This window comes from Jaculus jaculus, chromosome 13 (assembly GCF_020740685.1).
Source record: "Jaculus jaculus isolate mJacJac1 chromosome 13, mJacJac1.mat.Y.cur, whole genome shotgun sequence".
Classification (NCBI taxonomy): domain Eukaryota; kingdom Metazoa; phylum Chordata; class Mammalia; order Rodentia; family Dipodidae; genus Jaculus; species Jaculus jaculus.
Window position 1 is genome coordinate 25603039 of NC_059114.1, and position 13789 is coordinate 25616827.

The 13789-nt window shown below is 45.9% G+C and overlaps 1 protein-coding gene across 2 annotated transcripts in view; it reads left to right on the forward strand.

The window, feature by feature from the left end:
* P2rx7 (purinergic receptor P2X 7) overlaps positions 1–13789 on the forward strand; it is a 40747-nt gene that overhangs the window by 12717 nt on the left and 14241 nt on the right. For both annotated transcript variants that reach the window (XM_004671000.2, XM_045132759.1), the window contains 5 exons: positions 1311–1383; positions 3303–3399; positions 7664–7744; positions 9196–9325; positions 10246–10382. In XM_004671000.2, the coding sequence (XP_004671057.2) occupies positions 1311–1383; positions 3303–3399; positions 7664–7744; positions 9196–9325; positions 10246–10382 (518 nt within the window). The remainder of the gene's footprint in view (positions 1–1310; positions 1384–3302; positions 3400–7663; positions 7745–9195; positions 9326–10245; positions 10383–13789) is intronic.

Here is a 13789-nt window from a genome sequence, read left to right on the forward strand (position 1 = left end):
TATTCCTTGCTTCCACACCACCACTGCCACCTTGGCAGCTGTCTGCATCACTCAGTTCTGTAGCTGCAGGCGCACTGGGACTGTGCCACCTGCTCTCCACCCCGAAAGCCATCCCTGAAAGACCTTTCGAGCTGCATTGACATCTACTATCTGTATCTTTTTATTTTTATATTTTTATGAGAGAGAGAACGAGTGAGAGTGAGCAAGAAAGAGATATAAGTGGTGTACCAGGGCCTCTAGCCACTGCAGCCAAACTCCAGACGCATGTGACACCTTGTATGCATGTGTGACCTTGTGCATATGTGCCACCTTGTGTGTCTGACTTACATTGGTTCTGGGCAGTCAAGCTTGGGTCCTTAGGTTTTGCAGGCAAGCACCTTAACTGCTAAGCCATCTCTCCCACCCCATTTGTATTTTTTTAAAAATTATTATGAAGCCAGGCATGGTGGTGCATGCCTTTAATCTCAACACTTGGGAGGCAGAGATAGGAGGATCACTGTGAGTTTGAGGCTACCCTAAGACTATGTAGTGAATTCCAGGTCAGCCTGGGCTAGAGTGAGACCCCACCTTGAAAAACCAAAACCCAAACCCAAACTAAAACAAAAACAAAAAAAAAAAAAAATTGAAAGATTTATTTTTAGAGACTAGACACAGAAAGTAGAAAAGCTCCAGGCTGAATTAGGAGCCCCTCTGCCCAGATAGGAGTGGTCCGCAGGGAAAAATATCTATTTATATCTTTCTTTATTCTTCTTTTTAGTGGAGACATAATTCATATACTATAAACCCTATGACCTCAGGTATATAATTCAGTGAAGTATAGTCTTTTTGTAACATTATGCAGCCATCCCCCCTGCTATGAAACTCCAGAACATTTCCATAGCCCCCCAAAAAACTTTGACTCCCAAGGAAATTCTGTCCCCATTAGCAGTCAGTCTGCATTCTTGCTTCCCCACAACCACTGGCCACTTCCAGTCTGCTTTCTGTCCCTATAGACTTGCTGATTTTTTGGCACAATTCTAATTAATGGAATCATATGGTCCATGGCCTCTCTGTCTGGATTCCTTCACTATGCTTCAGTTCAGTTCTGAAGGCCTGTCGTGTTAGTACTTGGCTGAACAAGATTCCATGTGTGAATGTATCTCCTTTTGTTTGTCCATTTACCCACCAGTGGGCATTTGGTCTCTACTCATGTTTGGCTATTGCGAGTGTTGCTGGGGCGGGCGGGATTTTGTGTGCACATAGATGTTGACTTCTCTGTATCATAGTGCCTCTCAATGATCACTCCTCATTCTCTGTCCATCTTCCTGCAGTTTCCAACCCCCCGGACACTCTGTTCCTCTGACCGGAGTTGTAGAAAGGGCTGGATGGACCCACAAAGCAAAGGTACATTCTTGTGTCTTCCTTGAGTCCTTGAGGGTAAATGGCCTGGCATCTGGGTGACATTCATGATGCCTGGTTGGGGTGTCCTTAGCTTCTGGCTTTCCATCGCCAGTGTCTGTCCTCATTTTCTCAGTGAGAGAAGCTCCACACAACCTGGCACATTCAGGGTTTAATTGCTGGAAGAATCCTCTGGTCCATTGACTCATCTCAGTATTCTACTTTCTCTCTGAATGTCCCCCAGCTTGGGAGAGCATGAATTTGAACCTCTAGGGTCATGGAGACAAAACCCATATTGACCTGTAGACAACCTTTTATTTTTCATTTTTTCTTTCTTTTGTTCTTTTTTATGTGGAGGGGAACAGTACTGTAGATTGAACGTAGGGCCTTGTTCAGGCTAGGCAAGTTGTCTACCACTGAGCCAGAGCCATAGCCCTGAAGAATAACCTTATCTCACATTTTAACTTAGACAGACATATGACAGAGTGCTGGCCTAACATGCATGAAGACCTGGGTTCAATCCCCAGCACTTTATAACTGTGTGTGATAGTACACATCTGTAAACCCAGCACTCAAGATGTGGAGGTATGAAGAGCAGGAGTTCAAGGCTATCCCAAGCTACATACCAAGTTTGAGGCCAGCCTGGGATACATGAGACCCTGTCTCAAAGAGAGAGAGAGAGAGAGAGAGAGAGAGAGAGAGAGAGAGAGGAATGAAAATCCATGAATGGTGGTGCAAACACTTACAAAGGTACATAAGTGTTGTGTTCTGGTCTAGAACATGTATGTTAGTTAGCATAGAGAACATGTTAATGTGGCTTGCCTACATCCATTTTTCCTCTTGCTGACACTTCAGGATGATGCCCCAAGTACATCCAATGGCTTTGCACTCACTGTGGGAAGTCTGTGTACCCCTGGAGGGACTCAGATGTGCTAGTCAGAAGTCATGCTGTAGCACATATGTTCAGAGTTCACCTTTCCTACAACGTCCTTACTAAGACACTAAAGGACCAGGAGACACCCACGTCTTTTTTGCCCTCGATTTCCTCTCTAAAGGGTTAGTGCCCAGGGCCTTGTTTTGCTGGGGGTGGATGTACAGTGGGATGGAACTTAAAGAAGAACACAGACTCTCAATTGGAACTGAATCCTGTGTGAGTCCTAGAGAAGTTCTTCTCCCTGGTTGCTCACACCATGAGTCCTGAGAAGTTCCTCTTCCTGTCTTCTCACACTGTGAATCCTGAGAAGTTCCTCTCCCTGTTTGCTCACACCATGAGTCCTTGGAAGTACCTCTTCTTGTCTGCTCATACTGTGAGTCCTGAGAAAATCATCTCCCTGTCTGCTCACATTGTGAGCCCTGAGAAGTTCCTCTTTCTGGTCTGCTCATACCATGAGTCCTGAAAAGTTCCTCTCCCTATCTGCTCACACCATGAGTCCTGGGAAGTTCCTCTTCTCGTCTGCTCACACTTTGAGTCCTGAGAAGCACCTCTCCCTGTCTGTTCACACCGTGACTTCTGAGAAGTTCTTCTTCCTGTCTGCTCACACCGTGACTCCTGAGACATTCCTCTGTCTGGTCTGCTCACACAGTGAGTCCTGAGAAGTTCCTCTCCCTCTCTGCTCACACTGTGAGTCCTGAGACAGTCCCCTCCCTGTCTGCTCACACTGTGAGTCCTAAGAAGATCCTCTCTCTATTCTGCTCACACTGTGAGTCCTGAGAAGTTCCTATTCCCTGTTGGCTCACACCATGAGTACTGGGAAGTTCCTCTTTTTGTCTGCTCACACTGTGAGTTCTGAGAAGTTCCTCTCCCTGTCTGCTCATACTGCAAGTCCTGAGAAGGTCCTCTTCTGTTCTGCTCACACTGTGAATCCCGAGAAGTTCCTTTCTCTGTCTGCTCACACTGTACTTCTTCAATTCCTTGGCCCCGATAGGAATCCAGACTGGCAAGTGCATAACATACAAAGGGAACAAGAAGACCTGTGAGGTCTCTGCCTGGTGCCCCATTGAGGAGGTGGAAGAGGCCCCCAGGTGAGTTACATGGGGGAGGCAGACACAGTGGTTCTCAGCAATGACCAGGTGAGGGTTTTGCTGAGCAGCACAGCCTTGGTGACCTGTGTCCCAGGTATACTCCTTGACACAAATGGATGTCTCTGGGAAGGTAGTGCTAGTTGTTAACATGCTAACATGTTAACATATTCTGAACCAGCTGCTATGTAGCTATGTCCTGGATCCCCTTATGTGCCCATGATATCCCAGCTATTATAGAACCCTTTCTGAGAGCCACAGCATGCCAGTGCTCATGGTGATTAAGAGCAGAAAGAAGGAAGCCAGGTGTGGTGGTACATGCCTTTAATCCTAGCACTTGGGAGGCAGAGGTAGGAGAATTGCCATGAGTTTGAGGCTACCATGAGACTACATAGTGAATTCCAGGTTAGCCTGGACCCTACCTTGTGAAACCCTACCTTGAAAAACTTAAAAAAAAAAAAAAAAAGAGCAGAAAGAAGGGAGCTGGGAGATAGCTTAGCTGGTGAAGTAAGTGCCTGCCTTGCAAGCAAGAGGACCTGAATTTTATCCCCCAAACCCATGCTGTAGCATGCTGGAATCCCGGAGCTGAGGAGTGGAGACAGGCAGATCCCTGGGACTCTTGCCAGTCAGTGTAGACTAATTAGGAGAGTTCCAGGCCAATGAGAGTTATCTTCTGGACTCCATATGCATGGGTACCCACACGTATGAACAAGCACATACATGCACACAACCCCATACAAAAGTAGGTAGAGGAAAGATGGAAGGGAGAGAGAGAGAAATGGAGGGAAGAGGACATGGACATGTTTTTCAAATTAAATACATGACATAACAGATTTAGCGGTACCTTGTATCAGTTTTTCTCTTTTGTAAACTTTTTTTTATTACACCTTCCATAATTATGGATAATAAACTATGATAATTCCTTTCCCTCTTCCACTTTCCCCTTTACAAATCCATTCTCCATTATGTCTCCTCCCCTTTAAGTTAGTCTCTCTCTCTATTTGGGGTGGGGGTTGAGGTAGGGTCTTTTTCTAGCCCAGGCTAACTTGGAATTCACTATGTAGTCTCAGGGTAGCCTCGAACTCACAGTGATCCTCCTGTTTCTACCTCTGAGTACTGGGATTAAGGGCACGGGCCACTATGCCTGGTTTTAGTCTGTCTTTTATTTTGATATTGTCATCTATTCTTCCTATTATGATGGTCTTGTGTAGGTAGTGTCAGGCCCTGCAAGGTCATGGATATCCAGTCCATTTTGTGTCTGGAAGACTGTATTGTAAGCAGTCCTACCATTTTTTTTATTTTTATTTTTTGGCTTTTACATTCTTTCTGCCACCTCTTCCTCAATGGACCCTGAGCCTTGGAAGGTGTGATAGAGATATTTCAGTGCTGAGCACTCCTCTGTCACTTCATCTCAGCACTATGGTGATTTTTGAATCATTTCAAGGCTACTGCCATCCGAACAAAGAAGCTTCTCTAACCCAAAAGTGAGGGTAGCATTAATATACAGGGATGACATTAAGAGAAGTGCTTACTGGGCACTCTGGTGAACCTAATATGTGCATTAGCCAGACATCAGCCGGCGTTACTCAGTTTTTCTCTTTAACATATAAGGTCAGGTTAAAAATCCTGGAAACCACAAGGGCTGATGCATTTCAACAGAGAACAAGAAGACTAGGATCAAATTCCTGCCTCTAACACTTCTTTGCTGGGTGACTTTGGGCAAGTAGTCTAACCTTCCTGAGTAGCAGTCTCCTCATCTGTAAAATAAGAGTGATAATTGTGCCTATGTCAGAGGGCTCTTTTAAGAATTGAGATGGTATTTATGGAATTATACAGTGTCATATGTTTACACACACACACACACACACACGTGCCCCTAGAAATATGGTGATTCCACACCAGCTCTGTCCAACAGAATCTTTTGTAATGATGGGACAGTTTTGGGCCCATTTTGTCCAGCCCAGGAGCCACTAACTATCTGTGGTTGCTGAGTGTGTGAAATGAAGCTACTACACCTGAACAACTGAATTTTAATTTAATTTTAATGTTAAGGGCCACATATGCCTTTTGGCCACTCCGACAGACATGACTTAGGGCTACCCCACTAGCTTGTGTAAGACAAGGAAAAGCACTCCATGCTGACATGCTGGAGGCTTAAGACAAGGCTCCCCCAGAATCAGGGTGATGCAGTGCACAGCACTGCCCTGTCTAGCCCTCAGCTCTCAGCCCAAGTTCATTTCTAGGTCAGGAAGTTTCTTTGTCAAAGAAGTTTCTGCGCAGACATGAGTGGGCTGCCAGCCTGCACCTACACCCAAACACTGCTTGGCTCCACCCCAGGCCTTCTCGGGTGGCTGTGGTTTACAGTTTCAGCTTTGCCACCTATCACTCAGTATATACTAGGAATTAGGTTGTAAATAAGATTTTTTTGATGCAAATGACAGAAAACCAACTTTATTAAACTTTTAGGAGAAGACAGGGTATCATTTTTTTTGGATTAAAAAAAATACTTTTATTTATTTACTTGAAAGGGGTTGGAGGGAGAGTATGAGCATGCTAGGGCCCTTACCACTACAAAGCAACTCCAGATGCATGTGCCACTTTGTGCGTCTGACTTTATGTGGGTTCTGGGGAATTGAACCCAGACTGTCGGGCTTTGCAAACAAGCACTTTAACCCCTGAGCAGTCTCTCCAGCCCTTGCTTGTGATTAAAAAAATTTTTTTATTTCAGTTCTTCTTGTAGAAAGAGAGAATGAGCATGCCAGGGCCTCTAGCCATGACAAGCCAACTCCAGATGCATGCGCCATCTTTTGCAACTGGCTTATGTGGGTACTGGGGAATTGAACCTGGGCCCTTAAGCTTTGCAGGCAAATGCCATAACTGCTAGGCCATTGCTCCAGCCCGGCTTGTGTTTTTGACTGTAGTGAATGAGGCATGCAGGGCTTCTGGCTTCAGGCAAGGCGTGATCCAATCTTCAGGTGATGTCAGTAAGACTCTTCCTTCTTCTTCTCCCTTAGTCATTCTCTCTTCTATTTTGGCTTTCCTCACATGGTGATCGAGAGGAGACAAGAATTGCCCTAACCTTCCCACTAACAAATCCCAACAAAAGTGAGTTTCTTTTTCCCAGTTGTTTCCAAAAAAGCCCTGGAATATTCTCATCAGCATGACTAAGTCACATGGCCGCCTGTGAACCAGTTGCCATGGTCAAGGGGAATGGACGGCCTTGGGTCACATGGAGGTAGCATTGTTCCCACCCGGAAGAAAGCTTGGCTGTTCCAGAAGGAGGTGCTGCCAGGACGAGGGACACAGATGCTGGACAGGCAAAACCCAAATTGTTCATGACAGCTGTGTCACAGCAGGGCCAAAGCCAGGTTCTAGAAGTGCCGTGACAAGACAGAGGCAATGCTGGTGACTCCTTCCACATATCTTCTACCCTTGCCTGCTGTTGCTGGGGGGACCAGGAAATAGGGTCTCAGCGTTAGCTTTTCACTCCCAGCCAGCTTCCTCTGCCTATGACACTGTTGCCTGCAAAAGGGCAAAAATGCTGACTGTCTTGTTCATCACTGTAGTCAGTACCTGGCTCTGTGCCCAGGACCATAGAGATTTGTTAATGGAAGGGTGGGTGGATGGATGGTGGATGGACCTCCTGTGGCCTGGAATTTGGGCTCCTTAACTCATGGAGAATTGAATGCTATTCAGAGCCCTGGTGAATGGCTGACACACCCACACCCAACCATCTGTGTGTGGCTCTGTGCCAAAGGCTGGCCATACCAAGACAAAATTATTGTCCAGTCTTGCAGGAGCTGCAAATCTACCGGGGAAGCCACACAAGAGCTCACGGGAGCTAGCTGGCACCCACTCAAAGCTGATTCTGCTCACTCATTCACAATTTCAAGTTCAGTCATGGCCTACTAGGAACTAGACACCATGGTGAGAGTACTTACCATGGCAATCAGCAAACGCTACATACGAGGCTCTCTTTCTCTTAAAGAGCTAGTTGTTAAACATTCATCAATACACTACTCCACATAGCTAAACATATGATTATATCAGAGCATCAGGAGTGACAACCATGCCATGGGGGGATCTCAAGAAAGGAGAAACTTACTCTCAAAGATGCCAGAGGCCCCGTGGAGAATTTGGAAGATTTTGTCCAATAAGTTGCTGGATCCTTTGCTTCTCTATTAATTTCAGTGACTAAAATGCAAAGCCTCTTGTGGCATGCCTCTCTCTGTTCCCAAGGTCACTGATCCCCACTCCTCTCTCCCAGGCCTGCACTCTTGAGCAGTGCTGAAAACTTCACAGTACTCATCAAGAACAACATTGACTTCCCGGGACACAACTATACCACGTAAGTGTCCAGAATGGCTGTATGTATCAGTTGTTTATGGCTGTGTAACAAATGGCCCCAAGCCCAGGAAGCATGAAATTACAGAACCTTATTCTCGTCCTCATTTCATGGGTTAGGAATCTGGAAGGTTTCATCCGGTGTTCTGGCTCAGGGTCATGGGGTCACTATCAAGCCCAGATCTACTGTCCCTCTCAGCGTCACTGGGCCTACTGTGACTGTTGGCAGGAGGGCTCCATTCTCCACCATGTACACTTAGACTCAGAACATCTTGAGTGTCCTTATGCCAGGGCAGCTGGCTTCCCTATAGCAGGTGATCTGAGCGAGCTGATGAGCAAGGGTAACCAAGATGGAAACCACAGTTTTTAGAAGTGACACCTTGCCATTTCTGCCATATGCTATTGGCCATTCAAACTGTTGCTCTCCTCTCCTGGTACCACATGATCTCTCCACAGGGGCCCCCAGGAGACAGAGTTGCTGCCGCACCACTCCAATGAGAGATGGAGTAGTTAGGTGGTGTCGAGCTCAGTGATGTTCCATTGGGAGCTTAACACCAGCCACAAAGTGGGTATTTACCCTATAGTAATCAGTAAGCACTATGTATTAGGTCTCCTTTTCCCCCTAGAGAGTTTTTGTTTGTGTTTTTGAACTTTTAAATTATTTATTTACGTTAGAGAGAGAGAGAGCAAGACAGATAGAGAGAGAATAGGTGCACCAGAGCCTTTAAGCCACTGCAAATGGACTCCAGACATATGCACCACTTTATGCATCTGGTTTATGTGGGTACCAGAGAATCGAACCTGGGTCCTCAGGCTTCACAGGCAAGTGCCTTAACTGCTAAGCCACCTCTCTAGCCCTATTTTTTTAAACTTTTTTTTTTTTTGGTTTTTCGAGGTAGGGTCCCACTTTAGCTCAGGCGGACCTGGAATTCTCTATGTAGTCTCAGGGTGGCCTCGAACTTATGGTGATCCTCCTACCTCTGCCTCCTGAGTGCTGGGATTAAAGGCATGCACCACCATGCTCTGCTTTTAAACTTTTTTTTCTCTTTTTTTTAAAATTTTTTTTATTTAAAAAAAATTTTTATTAACATTTTCCATGATTATAAAAAAAGTATCCCATGGTAATTCCCTCCCTCCCCCCTGACACTTTCCCCTTTGAAATTCCATTCTCCATCATATTACCTCCCTATCTCAATCATTGTACTTATATATATACAATATCAACCTATTAAGTACCCTCCTCCCTTCCTTTCTCTTCCTAAACTTTTTTTTGAGACAGCATCTCACTGTGTAGCCCTTGTCGGTCTGGAGCTTGCTACATAGACCAGATTGGCCTTGAACTTGTGGCTACCTTCCTACTTCTGCCTCCCGAGTGCTGGGATTCTAGGCATGCAACACCATGGCAGGCTTTGGAGGAAGTTGCTAACCGGTGTGTTTACTTCCCATTCTGCACAGGAGAAACATCTTGCCAGGCCTGAACATCTCTTGTACCTTTCATAAGACTCAGAGTCCGCAGTGTCCCATCTTCCGACTGGGTGACATCTTCCGGGAAACAGGAGACAGCTTTTCAGACGTAGCCATTCAGGTTGTTGATGCGTTTGTATGGTGGTGTGTGTACTGGGGGATGGAGGATGTCAAATTGTCAAGAGGATGACAGGCTGAGTCTGAAAATCGTGGCTCACATTTGTTGGGCATGGTGCCAGGGACTCCATCTACATTCCTTCACTGAGTTCCCCAGTGCTCTGAGGGAGCCACTTAGTGCATCAGTTTCCTGTAGTGAATGACCACAAACAGGGCAGAGGAAAACAAAACACGGGTTTCTTCTCTCTGGAGGTACGAAGTCCAGGATTCCTTTCACTGAGCTGAAATCCAAGCGCCAGCAGGACGCACGCCCTCTGGAGGCTCCAGGGGAGAATGCATGTGCTTGCCACTTCCACCAGGCCCCTGCGCTCCTGCGTGTTTTGATTCTCAGCCCTTTTCCTCCGTCAGAATCAGCAGCCAAGCATCTTGCTTCAGTGGTCACAGTGACCAGCCAATGACTGGTCCCAATATGCAGCCCATGCTGATCTAGAACTCTCCATCCACTTGTGCCAGCCTCTTGAGTTCTGAGTTTTTAGGGGCAGCCTATAGGCACCCAGCCTCCCTGTAAACAGCTGGGTGTGGTCACACACACCTGAAACCCCAGTCTGGAGGGAGATAGAGATAGAGAATTCCTGGAGTTCCTGAAAAGGACAGCTCTGGATTCAGTGAGAGAGTCCACCAGAAGAGAAAAAATGGAAGAGCTATTAGTTATCCCTTAAGCACATTCTCCTCTGGCCTTTACATGTATGTGCTTGGGGCATGTGTATATCTGCGTACGCCACACATATTACACCACACAACCCCCCCCCCCCAAACCACACACAAAGAAAAGCAATCTTTCCTGAAGTTAGAAGGCTATGCAGGCCAGTGTTGGGCATAACACATGCCCGGCAGACTTAGCAGCTTCTCCTGTTGACTCCTCAGGGAGGAATCATGGGCATTGAGATCTACTGGGACTGTAACCTGGACAGTTGGTCTCATCACTGCCGCCCCAAATACAGCTTCCGTCGCCTGGACGACAAGACCATGAATGATTCCTTATACCCTGGCTACAACTTCAGGTAAGAGCACTCTATATGGCAATGGGCAGACATCAGTAAACAAGAGTCAAAGTTGCCACTTCAATACAGTGTATATCCTAATAGGGGTGAACAGACGAAAAATTTAAGTAAATGAAACTTTGCTGCTACTCAACATCATTAGTCATCAGGGAAATGCAAAATCAAACCACAGCAAGGTCCAGCTACTCACTGGCTAAAGTTTAAAAGACAAGGAGCAAAAGTGATCAGAGCTCTCCTGCTTTCCTGGGGGAGTGTAATGGTTTATGATCATGCTAGAGCACTGTGGGGAAGCTTCCCTGAATGTTAAACATCTGCCCTCTAATCCAGAAACCCCTCAATCCCATTCTTTTATTTACTCAAGATAAATGAAAGTGTATGTCCACAAAAGGTGACAGACACCTTTAATCCCAGCACTTGGGAGGCAGAGGCAGGAGGACAAACCCGGTCTTGCTACAAGGCAAGTTCGAGGCCAGCATGAGCTACCCAAAATCTCACCAAAAAAAAAACAAAAACAAAAACAAAAACGAACCAAATATTTGTACACATAGCAGTCTTGTTTGTAGTAGCAAAGACATCCAATGACTCAAATATCTAGCAATAGATGAAGTGTGATAGATTCATTCAATAAAAGGCTACTTAGTATAAATAAAAAAGGAACACGGTGCCAGTACATGTATAACCCTGGAGGAGTTGGTTTTACAGACATTCTCTTGGGAGAAAAGAAGCCTAAGTAAGTGGACGCAACATGCGGTCATTTAGGTGAAGTTTAAGAGTAGCAAGACTCACCTGTGATGGCAGAAAACAGAACAGTGGGGCTGGGAGAGGACTCGGTGGGTAAAGATGCCTGCTCTGCAAGCCTGCCCACTGGGGTTTGCATCCCAGGACACATGCAGCTGGACAGAGAGCTCTCGAGCAATGGGAGGCAGAGTCAGGGCTACCCCAGCTTAATGAAAAACTGCACCTGACAAGGTCTGATCCCTGGAGATGCATGTGCACGTCGAAATTTGAGAAGTGTTGGTCTAGATGCTATGGTCTGTCTGTCTCCTCACCTTTTGTCTTTATAACTAGGTTGCCAGATTCTGGGAGAATGCATAAAATAAGATATTATCCTAGCTACTCAGGAGGCCGAGAGAGAAGGGGCAGAAGTTCAAAGCCTGGTAGGGCTACAGAGTGGCTCAGGTCAGCCTGGGCAACTTCGTGAGAGCCTATCTCAAAATACGAAGATGGGCATTCTGTTGCATGTCTGTCATCCCAGCAATTGGGAGACAAGGGATTCAGAAGTTCAAGGCCAGAGTCTCAGCTACATCATGAGTTCCAATAGGAGTCCAGTCTTGGGTATTAAAAAATTAAGTAAATAAAATTGTTTACAAGACTAAAAACAATGCTGAGCATCTAGTCCACTGGTCGAGCACATGTTTGTTCGTCTTCCTTGTTCATGTTAGGCTACAGAGCCAGTTCTTGGTACAGCAAAACAAAAACCGAAACTCGGCTGCTTAACCTGCATGCCATCCCTCTCACTGACGTCCAGAGGGGTCTGTGCAAATGATCAGGTTCCTTTATATTTTACCCTGAGCCAGCATCAGAAACTGGCAGGTAGCTTTTAATAGTATTTTCTAACTTTTGTTTGCTTTTTTAGTGACTCTTTAATGTTGTAAAAATTGTGATATTCTCACATAAAAATCTGGACTTCCTGTTGTTATTTATGGGGAAAAAAAAATTAACAACTCTGGGTCTGTTTTTCACATAGCAGCCATTGACTGGAGCTGAGAAGTCCCCTGGAGACGGGGCATGTGGTTTTTACTCTGTCACTATCTCACCACTCTTTTATGGCCTTATATGTGGCCTGCTTTGCTTATGTCTGTTATAGGTCTGGCTCCAATGGGTGGCTGAGTTTGCAACCCTGGCCGCTTCCGTATCAGACTAACTGGTGCATCTTGCCTCCTCTGGGTCAGTGGAGTTTCATCCAGGGCTCAGCAGCTTCCCACTTAGGTAACTTGTGGACTGTCCATTCTGCTCTGCTGAGTAGGCTATTAGTGAGAAAGCCAGGACAGAATGAGTGGTCCCCTGAGTGTTCTTCTGGGCTGGTTTTGTGGTTGTTGTGTATTTTTAAAATTTTTTTGGTTTCTCAAGGCTTGCTCTAGCCCAGGCTGACCTGGAATTCACTATGTAGTCTCAGGGTGGCCTTGAACTCACGGAGATCCTCCTACCTCTGCCTCCCTAGAGCTGGGATTAAAGGTGTGTGCCACCATGCGTGGCACTGTGTATGTTTTTAAGCAGTGAGCATGCAGGGCACTATACCAAGCAGACATAAGCAAGCATCAGAGCTAAGCCTGGGAACATTGGCTCCTCATGAGATCTGAGCTTTCTGAAGCCGGAGGGGTTATGATGGCTGCTTTCTTTTAGCATCAGGGCATTTATTGTTGAATGGCCAGAAGAAACTCATGGCCAAAAATAAATTGTGATGAGCAGATAAGTTACTTTTAAATAGCTCCCCCAAAAGAGGAGAAAATCACAAGCTATTTGAGAAAATGAAACTTTCTAACACATAATAAGTTAAAGAAGTTTACATTACATAATTTATCCTCAAAATAAGTTCACTAAAAATATTCTCAGGTTATTTACATCGCATGTGAAGTAGGGGTGCCCAATGCAACACATGTGAGTGTGTATTAGTCTTCTGTGGCTGCTATGACAGATTGCCACAGATGGCTTTAAACAACAGATATGTTTTCAGAGAGGTCAGAAGTCTGAAATCAAGGTGTCAGCAGGCCCACACTCCTGAAGACTTAAAGGACACCCTCTCTTGCACCTTCTAGCTTCTGGTGGCTCCAGGTTTCCCTTAACTTGTGGCTGAACCACTCCAATCTCTGCCTTCACAACATGTGGCTGAACCACTCCAATCTCTGCCTTCAAATGGGCTTCTCCACTGTATCTCTGGGTGTATATTCCTATCACATTGCAGCTTGCTAGAGGACTCAGTGGGTAAAGTGCTTCCTGCACAAAGATGAGAACCTGAGTTCAGATCTCCAGCACCGACATAAAAGCCATCACAGCAGTGTGTGCCTGTGATCCTGGGACTGGAGAGACAGAGAAAGGAGGATTTCTGGGGTGTTTTGGCCAGGTAGTCTAGCCAAATTGGTGAGTTCCAAGATCAGTGAAAGACCCTGCCTCAAAAAAAAAAAAAAAATAAGGTGGAGGGCTGGCTCAGTGGTTATGAGGATGTTTGCTTGCAAAACCTCTGGCCTGGATTCGGTCTCCCAGTACCTATGTAGAGCCAGGTGCACAAAGTAGCATACGCACCTTGAGCTCATTTGCAGCAGCAGGGGTCCTGGTGTTTCCGTACTCCAGCTCTCTCTTCCTTCACAAGTGAATAGATGAAAAATTACAACAAAGAATAAGGGGGAGAG